An 18,013-nucleotide genomic window follows, 5' to 3' on the forward strand; every position below is an offset into this window, starting at 1 on the left:
CGCCCAGTTTCACCATCATAATCATCTGGTAAGCATGCATCACCAAATACTATTACGTTCAACAAGACCTACAGATGGCGGATATATGTAACAAAGCGAGTTGAAAGGGATCGTTAGATGAGTGGTCGATGGAAATTTCGTCAGTGTTGCGTCTGTTTATCTGTGCTTCTATCTTCCACTCTTAATCTATCACACTGTACAACTATTCGTTCATAGCAATCTCTAGAACCAGAGACGGACAAGAAACCGTTTAATAGAAATAGAAGATCAGCAGCACATACATATACACTGAGAGTGTCTGTTGCTCCCAGCAGTCATTGGTTGATGGAAGTGCAGCTGATCTGGCGATACTGGAGTAGGGACCACGGGCGGCCAGTCCAGCACAAGCTCACATTCGCCACTCTTCTAGCTCTGTATTGATGTGTCACGAGCGGTAAACGCATTTTTACGGTTCATGCAGGGCATTGTGCTGGTTTTGGTGGGTCGAAGTCCTCTTCACACTTCGTATATTACCACATTCCTTTTTTGCGAAAAAGCAGGAAACTTTCGGATATTAAAAAAAATATGCATTTTGATTTAAATATCTTAAACATAGTACAATTTTTATTGAAATTGAATGAAACATAGTTCTTGTCACATATGAAAATGATCACTCACATGCGAGTAACCGTTCCCTAAATACTTAAAACAACCATTCAAGAAGTACTCAGACCGCATGTCCTAGCGATAGTGTCTCATTACTCTGGGTCACCGTCGTCGGGTAGCTCGACAAACTGGACAAGGTTTCCATGGAATTGCTGATACAGGGCGAAGTTGTCTGCAGTGCTTTGTACCCGTCCAACATAATGATCTCCTGCTCCTTTTCCGGACCGCACTCGCAGGCCACATAAATGCTGGTGCGAGCGAAATCCAAAAACGCCAACAACTGTGGAGAGTTGAGGTTGACGAACGCTCGTCGCTCTTCTGAGGACTCTTTGCGTTCTATCTCTTTGGTGTACGATTTACTAACGTACATAACTTGAACGCAATCAGAATGCGCAATGAAAAGGCAAGATTCGCGGTATCTAAAATCGAGTGGTTCTTGCAGCCAGTTGATGTTATCCGGTCGTGATCGACAGCCGTACTCGTCCACGAAAATCCCCACTTCTTTGAAGCAGAGCAAAAATTCCTGACTGTTAACCTTGAAGGCTGCCATCGGGCTGCACGAGCGGATATCCCGTAGACTCGAGTCGGACATGTCGAGGAACTCTTCGGCTCCATAGGTTCCCAAATCGATTTCGAAGAACTTGTCCGAACTGACAATGGCAGTGTGCTTGGTGAAGAGAACCGAAGTAACCGGCAGAACGGTGTCCAATCCTCGCACCGGCTTGAACCGTCCCAGACTGGTATCGAACTTGAGAATGACAATCCTCGAGGACGTTGCAGCGATTGCTATCACATCCGACAGCTGTTGGCACGAAGGGTCATCCATCATACGAACCAAGTGCCACCGTTCGCTGTGGGTTCGGTTGGCGATCGAGAGATCAAGCACGAATGTCTCCAGCTTCGGCGAGAGGCAAGATGAAGCTTGGGCACGGCTATGCAGATGGCGCAGGTCACACTGGTACAGGTACTCGCCATCGTTTCCGATAATGATGGCTTTGGGTATGTGTTGCGAGATGGTGAAGGACTTCACATTGGATATGCCACGGATTTGGACCAGCTCGGACGAATCAGTGTTGTAGGAGAAGAGGCCATTGTCGCATCCTGCAAATAGAGAGACAAAATTAGAAGTTTTATTGAAAATTATTTTAATACAAAGCTACAACATTTAACAAAAAATACAGAAATCGTTTTTTTTTTAATTAACGCATTTCGCATGGTAACGACCAATAAATTATGAGGGGAATTACGAAAGAAATCTACGTGCTCAAGTGGGATTCGAATCTACGACGCTTGCTAGATGAGTGTTTCACCACCTATACTACCGAGCTACACTAGATGGCCCTATACTGCCCATAAATGCATACCAGTCACACTAGCAAAACAGCGCACCCAAGAAAAACGCGATAGAAGTCGTGAACACCTGCGTGCTTTCTTTACTCAAATTATATTGAAAATGCGATGTTTTCGCACCCAAATTTGAACTCAAATGGTGCAATGAACTATTGATTACAGTATTACATACATTTTGTTTATTAATTTTCTCAAATATTTAGTTATTATACGAAAAAATGTACGCGTGACTAATATGCGTTTATTTGCTTTTGAATGTACAAGAATAAACGCATAACAGTATCAGTGCTTACTATGATGCATCGGTCTTCACATGTGTATTATTGTTGTTTGACAGTTTAGTGTCCGCATTCAAACTCGCGAAAATAGTCTGCTCTCGATTATTTGAAAAGTTATGGTACTTCTGATAGTTCCGAGGATGAGTGCAGGAGTATGGCCGATGGCGTCCCGTTGTACAATGACGCGGGCTCTGAAGACAAGTTCGCTGGCTTCAACGATAAGGACGGCAATGCTGGAGGCGACGGCATATTTCAGTTTCCACCGAAGACGTAGCATTGGGTAAGCTGTTTAAAATCCTTGGAGGACACTATATATGTGACGGGGACTGATGAAATGGACTCAGACGGAAGTCAAACAGCCGTTGATGAATTTCCCAAAAACGCAAGAGAACAACAACATGAAAGCGACACACAACGCCAAGAAGCGTCGATTATCGCACCAAGTAAAGCTTGTCACTTGTGGATGTATAATGAACTACGGGCTTAAAATACCGAAGAAAACCCGTATTCGTCTTAACACGTTGCTCTAGGCATTGGATTCACGAGAGCAAACCAGCTATATACGCCAGTGCGTGGAACGAGGGGAACGAGTGGATGTTCAAAGACGGCGTCGGTACAAGTACGAGGAAGACGATCCAAGGAAATCCAATAGCTTTGTATGCTGAATCAAACGATTCTTCCGTTTAAGTGTGTCGTAGATTTTTTCTGACCACCCTGGGTTACGGCAACAATTGTGGATAAGTATATTTTCCTTTACTTGACTTACTTATCAACACAATTTGTCGCAAGTCCTTATCACACAAGTCGCGAGACTGACATGCGTTTATTAGTAACGTGGGACAGACCAAGTTCGATATTGTTTTTAACATTTCTAGAACAAACGTATTATTTTCTTATAATACAATGAAAGGGGCCCAGATAGCCGTAGCGGTAAACGCGCAGCTATTCAGCAAGACCAAGCTGAGGGTCGTGGGTTCGAATCCCACCGGTCGAGGATCTTTCCGGGTTGGAAATTTTCTCGACTTCCCAGGGCATAGAGTATCTTCGTACCTGCCACACGATATACACATGCAAAAATGGTCATTGGCATAGTAAGCTCTCAGTTAATAACTGTGGAAGTGCTCATAAGAACACTACGCTGAGAAGCAGGCTTTGTCCCAGTGGGGACGTAACGCCAGAAAGATGAAGATGAATACAATGAAAGTACATGCAATTTAATGACGTTTCCCGTAATTAACTAAAAAATGACAAAAAGTCACGTGGGACTGTTATGCATTTATGGGCAGTATAACTCAGGCAAGTTTCGGATTCAAATTCCAATTTCTCACGCAGATCTCCTTCATAACTCGTATTCATCAATTATGGGGTCTCACATAAGGCCGAATCACAAAAGGCCGAAGCATACAAAAGGCCGAATCACAGAAAGCCGAATCACAAATGGCCGAATCACAGAAGGCCGAATCACAGAAGGCCGAATCACATAAGGCCGAATCACAAAAGGCCGAATCACGGAAGGCCGAAATTTTAAAATAAATTTTAGGGAAAGCCACAAATATGCAGATCATTTTTCTACAATTTTATGAACATTTTTACAGTATGGTAAGCGGGACAAGATGCACAAGTAACATTACTAGCTGAATAAGAGTGTATGGTTAGTGTTTTTTGGGTGTGTCAGCTGGTCTATTCCTGGGAGGGAGGCACCGATACTACACACGAAATATAGAACAACGTTTGTTTGAACTGCAAGATAACTCCAGCTTGCCAACAACAATCAAGGCAGGCTTGGGGAAAACCGCTAGTTTTCTTTTGTTGTGTACTTTCGATCTTTCCTGACAAACAAGGAAAAAGGGCCACAGTTTTCTATGCACCAAATATTAATTTTCATTGGAAAAAGTAAAACGATGCGTTTTTCAATGCTTTATATTCAATCAGTTGAAAGGTGCTCACGTGACATTACTTGCATTATGTGCATGAATTGATTTTCATTCGATTTTTGTCACTTTTGATGAAATGCGAAAATGTGTTTTAATCAGTTACGCGCTTTTTCCATGTTAGTCCAATGTTTGAGATCTGGGCTCACAGTGACAGTTCGTGACAGCGGAATCCCGGCTCACTATGACGTACAGAAATTTTGTATTGGTTTCTCCCTCCCAGGTCTATTCTTAGCTGACAAACACAAAAAAACCTATAATTGGAGCTTAAGTAGTCGTGCTGTTGTATTTTGAACAACATAAGTGTAAAAACCTCGCGAAAATTGGAATGGTATACAATGCTTGTTCGACTTTGGCAACATGCCAAAAATTTTCATGTAGCCTAAATTGAACCGTTCCAAAATTTAATGATTATTTTTATTAAAACTTGTATCACCGTAATTGCTAAATTCAAACCGAGTCAAGATCGAACGGGCACTGTACGATGAAAAGTATTCTTAGTAAACTTAGTATTCTTATGATCACTTAAGGTGATTATAAAACGAAGCCAAACTTTGAATTTTCAAGTGCACAAGACTGGAGAATCTGACAAGAGTTCACGTTGAAAATCAATCAAGTGGACCAATGGGATTAAATTCGAGAAGCGCTATTTGGTTCTCAAGTCTTGTGCTCTTGAAAATTTGAGGTGTGGCTTCGTTCTATAATCACCTCAAACACTTGTTATACCCTATCTCTGTAATCATTCTCCTGCTTGTTGCGTAAAAGACTATGTTGGCATTATACAGGGCAAACGCTTGCTGTCCGAACTCGCTGTCGCTCGTCGGACCTAAAAATGGAAAAACATCCTCTGCTTGCATTATACCGGGCAATCGCCTGGATTTGCTATTTGCATGACACCGAATAGATGCTTTACACAACCTTCGGATATCGGAGACTTCGGCGGCCTTCTGCCGCCTCAGTTCCTCTAACCTCAATGCGGCTTTGCCGCATGTAAATTTTGCACTGTTTACTGACATGAATGCATTTAACAAAACATGGACTTGTTCTTTACATATCCAAGCCTTATTCTTTTGGTTTGTAACTCTGATTCGGCCTTCTGTGATTCGGCCTTTTGTGATTCGGCCTTTTGTGATTTGGCCTTCTGTGCATTCGGCATTTTGTGATTCAGCCTTCTGTGCATTCAGCCTCCTGTGATAACCCCATCTTATACTATACTCAGACGCGCAGTTTTTCTATTTTTTTTTTTTTTGAATCGTGGAAACATTTTCGTATTAGAACTAATTTTTAGTTACCTCTAGAAGCGACGAAATGAAAAAAGTCTATTGTTATGCATTTATTATACAAATGTACAATTTTTGTTCCAGGAAATCTCTAAGTATATCTACAATTCAGTGAATGAATCTAGACTGGATCTTTGATAAATTCCAACATAAGATTCTATTAAATATATGTTCTTCCAGAAATCCCTCCGAAAATTCCTTTATGAATTCTTCCCCGAATGACTTCAACGATTTCTCCAGAAATTTTAAGCAGACAATCTACACCGTCTTCAGCACATAGGCTGCACAGACTGAACGATCACTAACATTAGGCAACGGACAACACGAAACACCCAGTAGCCCAGAGGTGAATTTTACGTTTGACGAAAAGTTTCTATCGACTGGGGCGGGAATCGAACCCACACTTCGTGGCACAATGCGCCTAGACGACTGACGCCGCTAATCGCAAGGCCACGAAGCCCATTTCTCCAAAAGGTTCAATAGTTTTGTGCAAATCTCATTTCAAGCAAATTGGGAATTTCGCAAGGGATTCCTCCAAGAGGCCTTAAAATTCGTAAATTCGTAAATTCGTAGTAGTAAATCATTGTGCCTCTACTATGTTGAGGAAGCAGGATCCGTCATCGCAATCATCGTCATAATCAGTTTTTCTGATCAAAACTGAAAATTATTGGATGTTCACTGTGTTTCGGGTAGAAAGTAGAATACAATGAACACATTTTCATGTAAATTTTCTTGATTTTAAAGGAAAAAAACTGCTTTAAATTTTTGAAATCAATGACGGATCCTGACCCCTTAATAATGGTTGAAACAATTGTTCATAAAAAATATATATAAGGTACCGCGGGGCAAGTCGGTAAATGGGGTAAGTGAATATAATTGGTATATTTTAATGAATATGTGAATTAACATTTCAAATTCATGCATAAACCTTTGAGGCCATTCAGCACATTAAAAGATTAAGAGATTCCTGAGATTTTTCAGCCATTATTGCATAATAGAGCGAAATATTGTTAATCTGTCAACTATCACTCCGTAGCAAGTTGGCGGTGTGCAATCTTATTTTAATATTTTCAGTGGAAAAAAAATTGCGGAAAATAATTTTCTGTACTACTTCTAAGTTGTCCCTTCTGACAGTTTCAAACTGCAACAAAGAAAGTTATACAATTAATTCGACGTAGACTTGACTGGACTTGAAATACCGTCAATTTTCTAATCACGTGGGGCAAGTGAAAAGTTTCTCATTAGAGATTGAATTTGTGTTTTCTTATTAGGTAGCTATAAGTAAACATAATTCGCAATTACACTGCGGAACACGTTTTTGTCTCCAGCACCAAAATACCGCTATTCACTTAATTAAGGGTTGCTAAATCCATTACCGTTTTCAGAAATATCATAGCACGTCTAGTTTTTGAGATACTGGCTGTTGAAAATGCAAAAAATTACTATTTCAGACAACTTGCATGCAAGTTTGCCAGCTTGTAAGGTAATATATTAGCTTAATTTGCCACAGAATTCAAACTTTATGTGTATAACAATAAATAAATAAAGGGGCCCAGATAGCCGTAGCGGTAAACGCGCAGCTATTCAGCAAGACCAAGCTGAGGGTCGTGGGTTCGAATCCCACCGGTCGAGGATCTTTTCGGGTTGGAAATTTTCTCGACTTCCCAGGGCATAGAGTATCTTCGTACCTGCCACACGATATACGCATGCAAAAATGGTCATGGCCTGGGAGGGAGGCACCGATACTACACACGAAATATAGAACAATGTTTGTTTGAACTGCAAGATAACTCCAGCTTGCGAACAACAATCAAGGCAGGCTAGGGGGAAATCGCTAGTTTTCTTTTGTGGTGTACTTTCCATTTTTCCTGACAAACATGAAAAAAGGGCCACAGTTTTCTATGCACTAAGTATTAATTTTTATTGGAAAAAGTAAAACGATGCGTTTTTCAATGCTTTATATTCAATCCGATTGAAAGGTGAGCACGTGACATTACTTGCTTTGTGTGCATGAATTTATTTTCATTCGATTTTTGTCACTTTTGATGAAATGCGAAAATGTGTTTTAATCAGTTACGCGCTTTTTCCATGTTAGTCCAATGTTTGAGATCTGGGCTCACAGTGACAGTTCATGACAGCGGAATTCCGGCTCACTATGACGTACAGAAATTTTGTATTGTTTTCTCCCTCCCAGGTCATGGCATAGTAAGCTCTCAGTTAATAACTGTGGAAGTGCTCATAAGAACACTAAGCTGAGAAGCAGGCTCTGTCCCAGTGGGGACGTAACGCCAGAAAGAAGAAGAAGTGTATAGCAATAATTATCATCAAAGTTTGTAATACTTTCAATGCGGAAAAGTTATTTTTTGATGGTTTAGAGAATTGTTGTATTTTTCCATATAGAAGAAACGAAGAATTCTGTATGAAGACTGCAAGCATGTTGAAAAGATCAGTTAAATCGAAATTTAACCGCGCAATTTCAATCAAATTATGTCTGAAATGAAAGTTCAAGTTCTATTTTGCATGCTTGGTGGATTAGATTACAAAAAAGTTTGATAAATTGTACTTTAAATTTCATGTAAACATCGATAAAACCAGTGGTTTATACAACTTTGTCGACCTGTAGCTAAAAATTGTGACGTGCTGGAACATTTCTGGCAATTTCTGCTGGAACAGAATGGCACAAGATTCAGCAACCCCAAATCTACTAGAGACACATAATTTAATCCTTGAGACACGCAAAAATGTTATTTTTGTTACGCTGTGTTATCATAAAAGAACAGAACGTGTTGATAGTTCAAGCAACACTAGGCTCAAAGCGTTAAAAGTCATTATAAATCATGGAAGTTCTCTAAAAAGAGGTTGCCAAACATTACGTTATTATTATGTCTAATATAAAAGAACGCACGGAAATCTCGAGGAATGTCTATTTAAAACTAGTTCAAAACATAACAATGGGATATAAGTATTTCCACATAAACAGATTCTAAATACTTTATTAAAGGATTCCTTTTGATTTCTCCCGAAGAGTTATCCGACTTTCTTGAAAACAAATAACGAGCGGTGGAAATTCTACAGAGCAGAAATACAATTGCTGTACCATAATGTAAGAACTAACATTGGAAATGTTACAGTTATAATGTTGTCGAATCATTTCAACAAACATAACTGAACAGAAAAAATATAATAAAATTTTCTTTGTTTGCATGTTAATTTTATGTAGAACTCCTGAGAGATAATAGTCCAAAGTTTCAAAAATTCGTTGTGTTTGGACCTTTTGACGTTAACTACGTCTTACGGCATTATACTGGGTGTCAATTGAAAATCTAAAATTTTGCGACCATTCATTTGCTTAGAAACAATGAACTACACACTCGGTTACCAATGGCTTTAAGGGCAAGATCACAAGTTATGCGAGAGTTGAATTATTCTTTACATGTTGAAATTGATAATCTTGCGTTTGGAACTGGTTTGAAGCAAAACCACCCACCTCACGTGAAATTTATTTCAAACTTATTTTTATCTTATTTTATAGTGTGGATAACGAAGAGAATAATGTAATTATACTATAACTGCTTGTTTCATTCAAGTCCAAGTTTCAAGAAAATTAATTAAAGAAGTGATACTCCCATACAATGGGAATCAAACTTCATTACTAGTTTTCGCTTTTAAACATTTGCGGAATCTGGTACCGTGTGGGACCGAAATCCGTACGGCACCAAAATCCGTACACTTGATTAATTTTTCATTATTTTAATATTAAAATGAATAAATATACAGTTTTAACATTACACATCTAATTACAATAAGTTATAAGTTGTTGTTCATGCTAATTTGACACAAGTAGGCCTCGATTTGAAAATTTTAAAAATCAAAATGTGACCGCTCATCAATGTGATGATTGGTTTGTGTGCCTTGTGTGATTTGCTAAGAAGAGTGAGAATAGTTTCCAACATGTTAATAGTCAAATTCACACTTTTTCTGAACCAACTGTTGATCATGATGACTTCTTATAGATTGAATCTTAATCCGTACAGTGCAAAACTTCAACATATTTCATCACGTTTTAGCCAATAAATATGATACAGGTCGGACTCGATTATCCGGGATTCGATTATCCGGAATTTTAGACTCGATTATCCGGAATTTGTTTTTTGATGTTCTTGTTTTTCTATTTTTATGCATAAATCTGAGATAATTTGGTATTGCAATGCACAATATGATTTTTCAGTTTTGAACGTTTTTTTAGGAAAGAGATGTTTGAAAAAATGTTTTTTTTTTTGTGTATGCTTATCATTTTTTTTTTTCTCTTTTGTAAAGACCCCTACTGCTCCTAGAAATAATTTCTGGCTACGCCACCGCATCATATAAATAAAACTACGAAAAAAGATAATATTTAAGTTCTTTTATCGAAGATTTTTTTTTTCTTAGTGATCGGAGGATTCGATTATACGGAGTGAAAAAATAATCGATACTCTGGAATCGAGTCCGACCTGTAGTATGAATCTGAAATATAACGCTGATCATTCAGGAAAAAGCGTTGAAGCAGTGTACACTGATCAATAATTCACGAAAGCTGCGAATGCTTTAGGTATTTTGAAAATCACCGTAAGAGATGCGGTAATACAGGGGATAGGCCAAACGATTGAGATAGGAAAAATTTTGCCTAAACTCAAATGCTTATAACTTTATGAAAAATGGATGAAATTGGATATATCCAGAAGCAGTCGACGGAAAATTTGGTCTAAATTCAGGAACTTGCTGGGCCATATTCCGAGATCATATCCGAATGAAATTTTTTTTCTGTCGCTTGTATTTGTGTGCGATATATGTTTACAGTTTTTCTTGAAGCTAATTGGAAGTTGAATGCCGTTAAATGTTTTTTTTCGTTATAAATTTTCAGAAATATGACCATTTCCGTAAAACTGGTTCCGGATAATATGGTCAGTCATTTTTGTATTTCCAATCATGTAAATATCGTCCGGAGCTATATGCAAGTGGGCATCAAACTTCAAAATTATGCTTTCAGTAGCACCATTAGATACACTGGTCCCATAGTTATGAATCATTTAAGGCTCTGCTTAAATTTGAAAAATTCGAGAGAGCAAAATAAACAATATTTTCTTATGAAATCAATTCCGAATGGTAAAGTGGGGTATATACCTGCAGTTCATGCACAATGTTGTCATTAAAATTGTTGAAAACATTTGAAATTTTCACTTATTTGAACATTGTTTAAAACCACAATTTATGAATCGGCAAAAAAGTTGTCCACAAATATGAATCAAAGTGAACACGATTTATGAATCACTTGTCTACTTTCAATTATTTTGCAAATAATGCTACATGGTTCATATGTTTGTTAGAACACTGCCTCGGACAACGTTTATTATATCCGGGGGTGAACCGGAACCAAATATTTCAAGAATCTGCATGACATTCCTTGATTTTTAATTTTGCTACTGAGCGAGCTTAGTGAACATTGAATTTGTGGATTTATATGCTTCTGGAGCAAGTTTATTTGGAGGATGATGACAGGTAGTGTAATTAGACAATCATTAGATGTGGCAAAACTCGTAAATGCTTGACTCTTCGACTGCCTTTACTGCACTGATAAAAATCCACACGTTCGATCTGTGTGTTTAAAATTTTGGATCGATTCATGAGCGTTCATATCGAATAGCTGTGATTTTCTTGCAAACTTCGTGTGTGTTACACATTAAATTCCTTTCTTTTGCTTCATTGATTGATTCATTTTTTCCACATTAATTCCCGAAGCTTTCCCTTCAGATTCGTATGCGTCAACCTATGGACGCATAGATCATCACTGAACACGAATTTAGTGTGTTTTGCTTATGGTTAGCTTGTGTCATAATCATCATGTTCAAATTGGTCAATTTATCGAATTGCGCAATGAGTTTGTTATGATGAAATCGATGAGCTTTGCTATGAATTTCCATGTTCAAAATTTCTAATTTTTTTTTATCTTCATTAACGAGATTTTTAGCCCTGGGCTAGTTCATCTCGGGACCAACGGCTTTACTTCCCTTCCGAAGGAAGTCGTCACTGAAATTGTTGGTGACTATCTCGGGGATGGGATTCGATCCCAGGTCCTCGGCGTGAGAGGCGTGTGTTCTAACCACTACACCAGGTCCGTCCCCAAAATTTCTAAATTGTTTGTGATCAACCCATAGCGAACTAAACTATGGTTGGGCCTCGAGTTGAACGACAGTCATCATGAAGAAAAGAAGCCATTTTGGAAGCTGAAAGTGTTAAATGAAATTTGTGAATTCGATTTTTCTTTTATTAATAAAGTTGTCCGATATAAGAGGATTCTACCTTTCTCTACGAAAATGGAACATAATGTATGGTTTGGAAGAAAAATCGGATTCCACTAACAGATTTTTCTGGTTTTCAGTTATGAAAAAAAATTGGAGTATGCTAATCTCGGGCTTCCCAAATTATGAATTTGCAGCGTCCCGCTTGTTGCTGACTCACTTGAATAAAAAAACATTCAAGTGAGCTTGAATGTAGGCAGAGGAGCCTTGTATCCATATTTTGGGGAGCAAGAGTTCTTCTACTAAATTTCTTCCTTCATTCTTATGACATTCATGTTCTGTCACACATGGATATCTAAAGTCACTACATTTCGAATTCAATAAGCAAATCAGTCGGTTTTCATAATTTATTATTTAGACATTCATGTTTGCTTCACATGACAACTTAATTTTGATACACATGTGAAGAAATAACGGAATCCATATGGCTACCCCACTCAAGTCATGTGGTCTCCTCATTGCGCAAATCTATAAGTAAAAGACATGACCTTGACGTGTAGATTTTTCTCAGTGTAAGGATTCCAATATTATATGGTGGCACATTACGCACGTGAAAAAATCGGAATGTTAACGATACTCCATGACCTCTGGTTTTTGGATTTTTTAAAAGTGTGAATACCTTTTACTTCTCCATGTGTCTGATAGAAGAGCCAACAGTTTAGCCTGGGAGTTAATCTAAAAAACTTACGTGCAACAAAAGAGATCATAAAAATGACAAAAAATCCTATTTATATCAATCAGAGAGAATGCAAACCAGTTCTTTTAATTCCCACTCGTTGCTTTTGGTCCTTCTGCTGAAGCAAAACCCCGCTTTAGAGCAAAATTAGGAAGAACCTACCAGGTGTAGTTAAAAAATTCTTTATATATTTTACATCTGTACTGTTTCTTTTTTTTTCCTCCATTGTTTATCCATAAATTATTCAACATAATAATCTTTGAGGCCTTACATAAACAACGTCCGTAATTTGTATGGCCATATAATACCCCTAAATAACTTTTTTCATAAAAAATTGTTTTTTTCCTAAATCATGGAAATTCATTATTATGTTCAGACTCCTTTTTCACAAAAAAAAAAGAAAATTTCGTAGTTTATGAACGGTCCCTTTGCACTTTTGCTCTCCCGTAACAAAAATTTACATTGAACATTATTTGAAACTTAGAATTATTTTTCAAAATACTAATTACTAGTAGTTTGAACGTTGATTTATAAATTGCGACTGGTGTGTATATTTCCCACAATTTATTGATCAAGTATTTCACTCAAAAATCTCATCAAAATCCGTATAAATACGCATTTTTCTCTAATAGCTATGTTTATTGAATCTGTAAATGTTGTCTGGGGCTCAAACTCTCACGAAAAATATTTAAAACACACTTTAAAACGTCATTTCTAACTAGGCGTCAATAGGTACACGGCTTACGAAGTTGGCACAAAATACAGCCCAAATAGCTACAAAAAGAATTTAGTAATATTGTTGGTTCATACCGCGATCAAGAGCTATTTTACTGAGATAAAAAGCCTTGGAATGGTTGAACACTATGTGTAGCTTGTCAGTAAAAATGATTATGTGATGTTTTGTGATAAGTTTGATAATAATTTTGTGTTTTGAAATCAGCTGATTCATAAATTGTGGGTGATTCAACTGCGTGGGGTGACTGTACACGGACCACTGTATAGTAGGTTCCAGGTGCACTGGGAAGTAGCCAATTAGGAGCATGTCAGGAACCATATTAATATGGGTATCAAACTTCCAGATTTTTTACAAGTGCCGCGGGAGATGTGTGAGCTCTTCTGTTTCAGTGAAATGTGCCTGTATCATAAGAAGTCGAGTGCTAATGGTGATTTTACATTAGTGATCCTTTATAGAGAGATAGGAAGTAAAATGGAATGATTTGGCAACAGACCAGCAGTGCTGACTTTGCTCGGCGTCGAGAATAATATTGTAACACGGACATGACTTCCTCATTGCTAAAAAAGTGTATTTTGTTTCGTTATAGATCTTTGAGCTACATATCCAAACTAATAAACAGTAAAAAAATCAACCACTAAAAATCGCATTGACAAAAATTCAAAAAAAGAAAAATATTTCATATGTTTGCTTCATGCTAAATTACTTTTACCGAACTAATTTCAAGCGGATTACATTACTCCTCAAGAAAAGTTCAAAACAAACATAACGCATGTTCGTTTGGCTCACACTTTGACAGAAATGTCAGCTTCCGCGAATCTCTCTTATAAATGATTACTATTTTACATCATTTACGAATAAAATAATGTGCAAAATAGGAGCGGCCATGTAGTCAGGTAAGATAAAAGAAATACAATCAGTTTCGTTTTATACATAAATAAAACATGATGTTTCAGGTGGCGAGCAGATGGGCGGTTATTAGTTCCGGATTTGATTTATTGCTACGGGAGCACTAACAAGAAGCAACTAACTGAGCGGTAATGGAACCTGAGAGGCGGAATGAGTAAATTTGTATTCAGTGATATAAAAAAAAGGAAAATAAAATATAAACCATGCTATTTATGAGTTTTTTATTCTAAATGAGTATGTGGAACAAGATAGGAAAGTACAAATATATATATAAATCCACAATGAAAATACAGATTTTCGATAAAATATATTACAAACCACACATTTTTTCGGTGAATGTTACCGATTAGTCAGTAAATTTGACAGCTGCCGCTTCTACTCTAGTTTACAGACATTTTCGGTATTTTTTTCGTTTACCGAATCAATTTTCGACATGCCAGAAAAGAAAATCTACATTATGAAGAAATCATGTGTCGTCACGGAATTGAAATCAGAAACTATCAACATGCAACAAATACCGTAAGGACGCCATTTATCGCTCATTTAGCAGCATTTCAAGATGCTTAATTCTGTCAAAAATCGGGTGTTTGACATTTAACAAAACTTCTTGTTATTTATTTTATATTTGTTTTTGCAGGAAAAATATCGAAATGTGAAAAATGTCCAATGAAACCGATATTATTCGGTGACAATGATGCAGGTTTAGAGCGCCATTCACCGCTCATATACAGCAACAGTTGAAATTAATTTACTTTCACTGGCTGGTTGTTATCTGGTTGTTATCGTTGTACTATAATACAGATAATACAACATATTGAAGCATAGCAGCTAAGAAGCATGTTTCCAACATTTATAATAGAAATCATTGATAAATTCATATTTGCCATCTTAAACGGCATTAAATTATGTTTAATATTTATAAAGTGTAAGATATACAATAGACTGGCCCTAAAACAAAAATGTTGTAAAACTCAACAGGGCACCCTCTAGATATGTGCCTTAGGGTAAGAAAAAAGCTCTCTCAAAATTTTAACTCATTTGGTTGCTTTCCCAGCTGGCGCAGTCAATTCGAAGTTTGTATGGAATATTCGTTTCAAATATATAGAAAATTGACCCTATGTCACTGTTTCGTTCGGTATACTAGTTAATCGCGTTCAATTGAGCCCAGAATGACAAATACACTGGTTGATACCCCAATGAACATAGTTGCAGAAGGTTGTATCTGGCTTTAAGCTCATTTTCATTAACTTTTCAGTTGTAGAAAGTTAGGCTTAGATCGGCACTCCCGTACAATCACATATACACATGCACCTTGTGCCGCAGCTCGCCCAGCGTCATAGGTGGCTATGATGCGCTTAGTGGCTACCCCCCAGTTATGTTGAAGACATACTAAGCAGTACACAGTGGGACGGATTGGGGTTTTAGGAGGAAAGATGGAACTCACGCCTTCAATTGTGATTTTACTTAAAAATGATGTTTTACAAAGTTGTTTCTATTATAAAAACATTTTTTTTGGTCGGAACGAAAATTAGGGTGGCCCTTTGTAAAAAAAGATGACCATCAAAACTTTTTTATTTTAAGGAATATTGAAATAGTTTGTTCTACAAAGTTGAAGATCGGAAAATTTTAAGCTGATTTGACAAAAAAAGTTTTTTCCTAGCTCGAAAATTGACCGTTTTAGAGCATTTTTCGCTATTGATGTAGGGTGGCCCTTCAAAAATAGGTTTTTGTGTGTTTTTTTAGATTTCTCAGCAAAGTTGTCTTCCCTTCATCTTTAGAGCCGATTGAGACGCATGTTTCGAGGTCTGTACAATTTTGTAGGTGATAGTTATAAACATTTTTCATATAAAACAAACGTCAAAAGAGTTCAGCAATAAAAATAAGGAGAAAAGTCTTTTGAAAATAAATTCTAAATTTACCACACGGTTGAATTTCCCGGCATGGCTCCTCCCAAACATCCAAGTACTTCTGTTTTGGGATTTGTCAGGCTTTTTGGGAAACATTCTGATTGGAAGTTACGAATGCTTAATTGATGCAAATCCGTTTACAAGTAATTTGTCCACCGTAGGAGATATATCGTATCTGAAACGGTATATTACTAAAGTACGATTCCTGATTATGACGCTGACTTTCAAGCCTAGATTAAGGAGAATAACTAAATGCATTATTTGATCATGTTTAGATGTTTTGACTAATTAAGGCTATAATTTAGAGATAGTTAATTTGAGAGTTCTTTTAAAAATCTGTTATTAACGGTTATTAACATATGAACCAGTCATATCGTTAGCAAACAGATCCACCGAAGAATAATACGATTTTTATTCACATTTTCGAGCTATCGTCATGTCAACACATTTTTTTTCTTGTTTTCCCAGCTAAACCAACATATAGAAAATGTTTTTTTTTTTTGTTATTAAGAAGTATTTAACTTTTCATCAGAAAAAAATTGTATCAATATTCTTTTTTTTTTGCATTGCGTCCCCGCTGGAACAGATCATACTTCTCAGGTTATTGTTGTTAAAAGCACTTCCACAGTTTTTAACTGAGAGCTTTCTTTGCCATTTTTGCAATTTGGATTCGTGTATCGTATGTATTAGTATCGATGATACTTTATGTCCAAGGAAGTAAATTAAATTTTCATTACGAAAACACTCTTGTATCTATTTGTTTCCATTAGCTATATCTTTTATGTTTGCGTTTCAATTAGCTCGAAAAGTGATGGAAAGACAGTTTTGCTGAGAAACTTGAAATAATAAAAATAAAACACAACAACCAATTTTTGAAGGGCCACCCTACATCAATAGCGAAAAATGCTCTAAAACGGTCAATTTTTGAGCTAGGAAAAAACTTTTTTTGTCAAATCAGCTTAAAATTTTCCGATCTTCAACTTTGTAGAACAAACTATTCCAATATTCCTTAAAATAAAAAAGTTTTGATGGTTATCTTTTTTTACAAAGGGCCACCCTAATTTTCGTTCCGACCAAAAAAATTGTTTTTATAATAGAAACAACTTTGTAGAACATCATTTTTACGTAAAATCACAATTGAAGGCGTGAGTTCCATCTTTCCTCCTACAACCCCAATCCGTCCCACTGTGCAGTATTGCAAATCTACTTCAGATAGATGAAACACCAACTTTATCAACTTTAATCATGATACAAACTTCTACATTATTGTTCACTATAATATCAAGTAGTGTTTTTGACATTCTGAGTTCAATTGAACGCGATCAACAATTTTGCTGACCCAAACAGGCCCAAACCCAAACAGGATATGCTGTTTCCCATATGTTTGAGCTTAAAATCCCGTATTAACTTCAATTCAAATGCGCCAGCTCATGGAACGACCAAATAAGCTTAAATTTTCAGGAAGTCTTCCTCTAACCTAGAGGAATGATCCTGAGGGGTGCCCCATGGAATAATGCAACTTTAGTTTTCTCCCATACTGAGTTGGGCCAGTCTAATATACAATCATGTGAATTTTATTCTAATACAATCCATTCTGATATGCCTACACATGCTGATAGCTTTTATTGCGGAAATTTCTCGCGAAACATTACTAAAGGACCTATGTACAAATGAGAGGCTCTCATTTGTACATAGGTCCTTTAGTATTGTTTCGCGAGATTTGATCAGTTTTCTCAAAATAATTCAATGAGCGGTGAATGGAGTCCTTACGGTAATATGGCATAACCTCCTCTGATTTTTTTCACAATAACCCATCCGCGCGATAAATAATTTAAATTTGACGAAGCTATCGCGCTTTGCATTTGAGGTCCATATGATCCCAAAACACAGACAACGTAACTTTTCTTGCACAGACAGAAGGCTAAGCACGATAAACAGCATGAGTTTATGTTATCGTGAAATGTTGATA

At 37.0% G+C, this 18,013-nt stretch overlaps 1 protein-coding gene across 1 annotated transcript in view; it reads right to left on the reverse strand.

Moving 5' to 3' along the window:
• Positions 1-569: 569 nt before the first annotated feature.
• The window catches only part of LOC5566455 (citron Rho-interacting kinase), a 67,914-nt gene continuing 50,470 nt past the window's right edge, over positions 570-18,013 (reverse strand). Inside the window, exon 6 of the mRNA XM_021843435.1 lies at positions 570-1,746. Within this exon, the coding sequence (XP_021699127.1) occupies positions 707-1,746 (1,040 nt within the window). The 3' untranslated portion in view covers positions 570-706. The remainder of the gene's footprint in view (positions 1,747-18,013) is intronic.

Source organism: Aedes aegypti, chromosome 2, assembly GCF_002204515.2.
Source record: "Aedes aegypti strain LVP_AGWG chromosome 2, AaegL5.0 Primary Assembly, whole genome shotgun sequence".
In the NCBI taxonomy this organism is placed as follows: domain Eukaryota; kingdom Metazoa; phylum Arthropoda; class Insecta; order Diptera; family Culicidae; genus Aedes; species Aedes aegypti.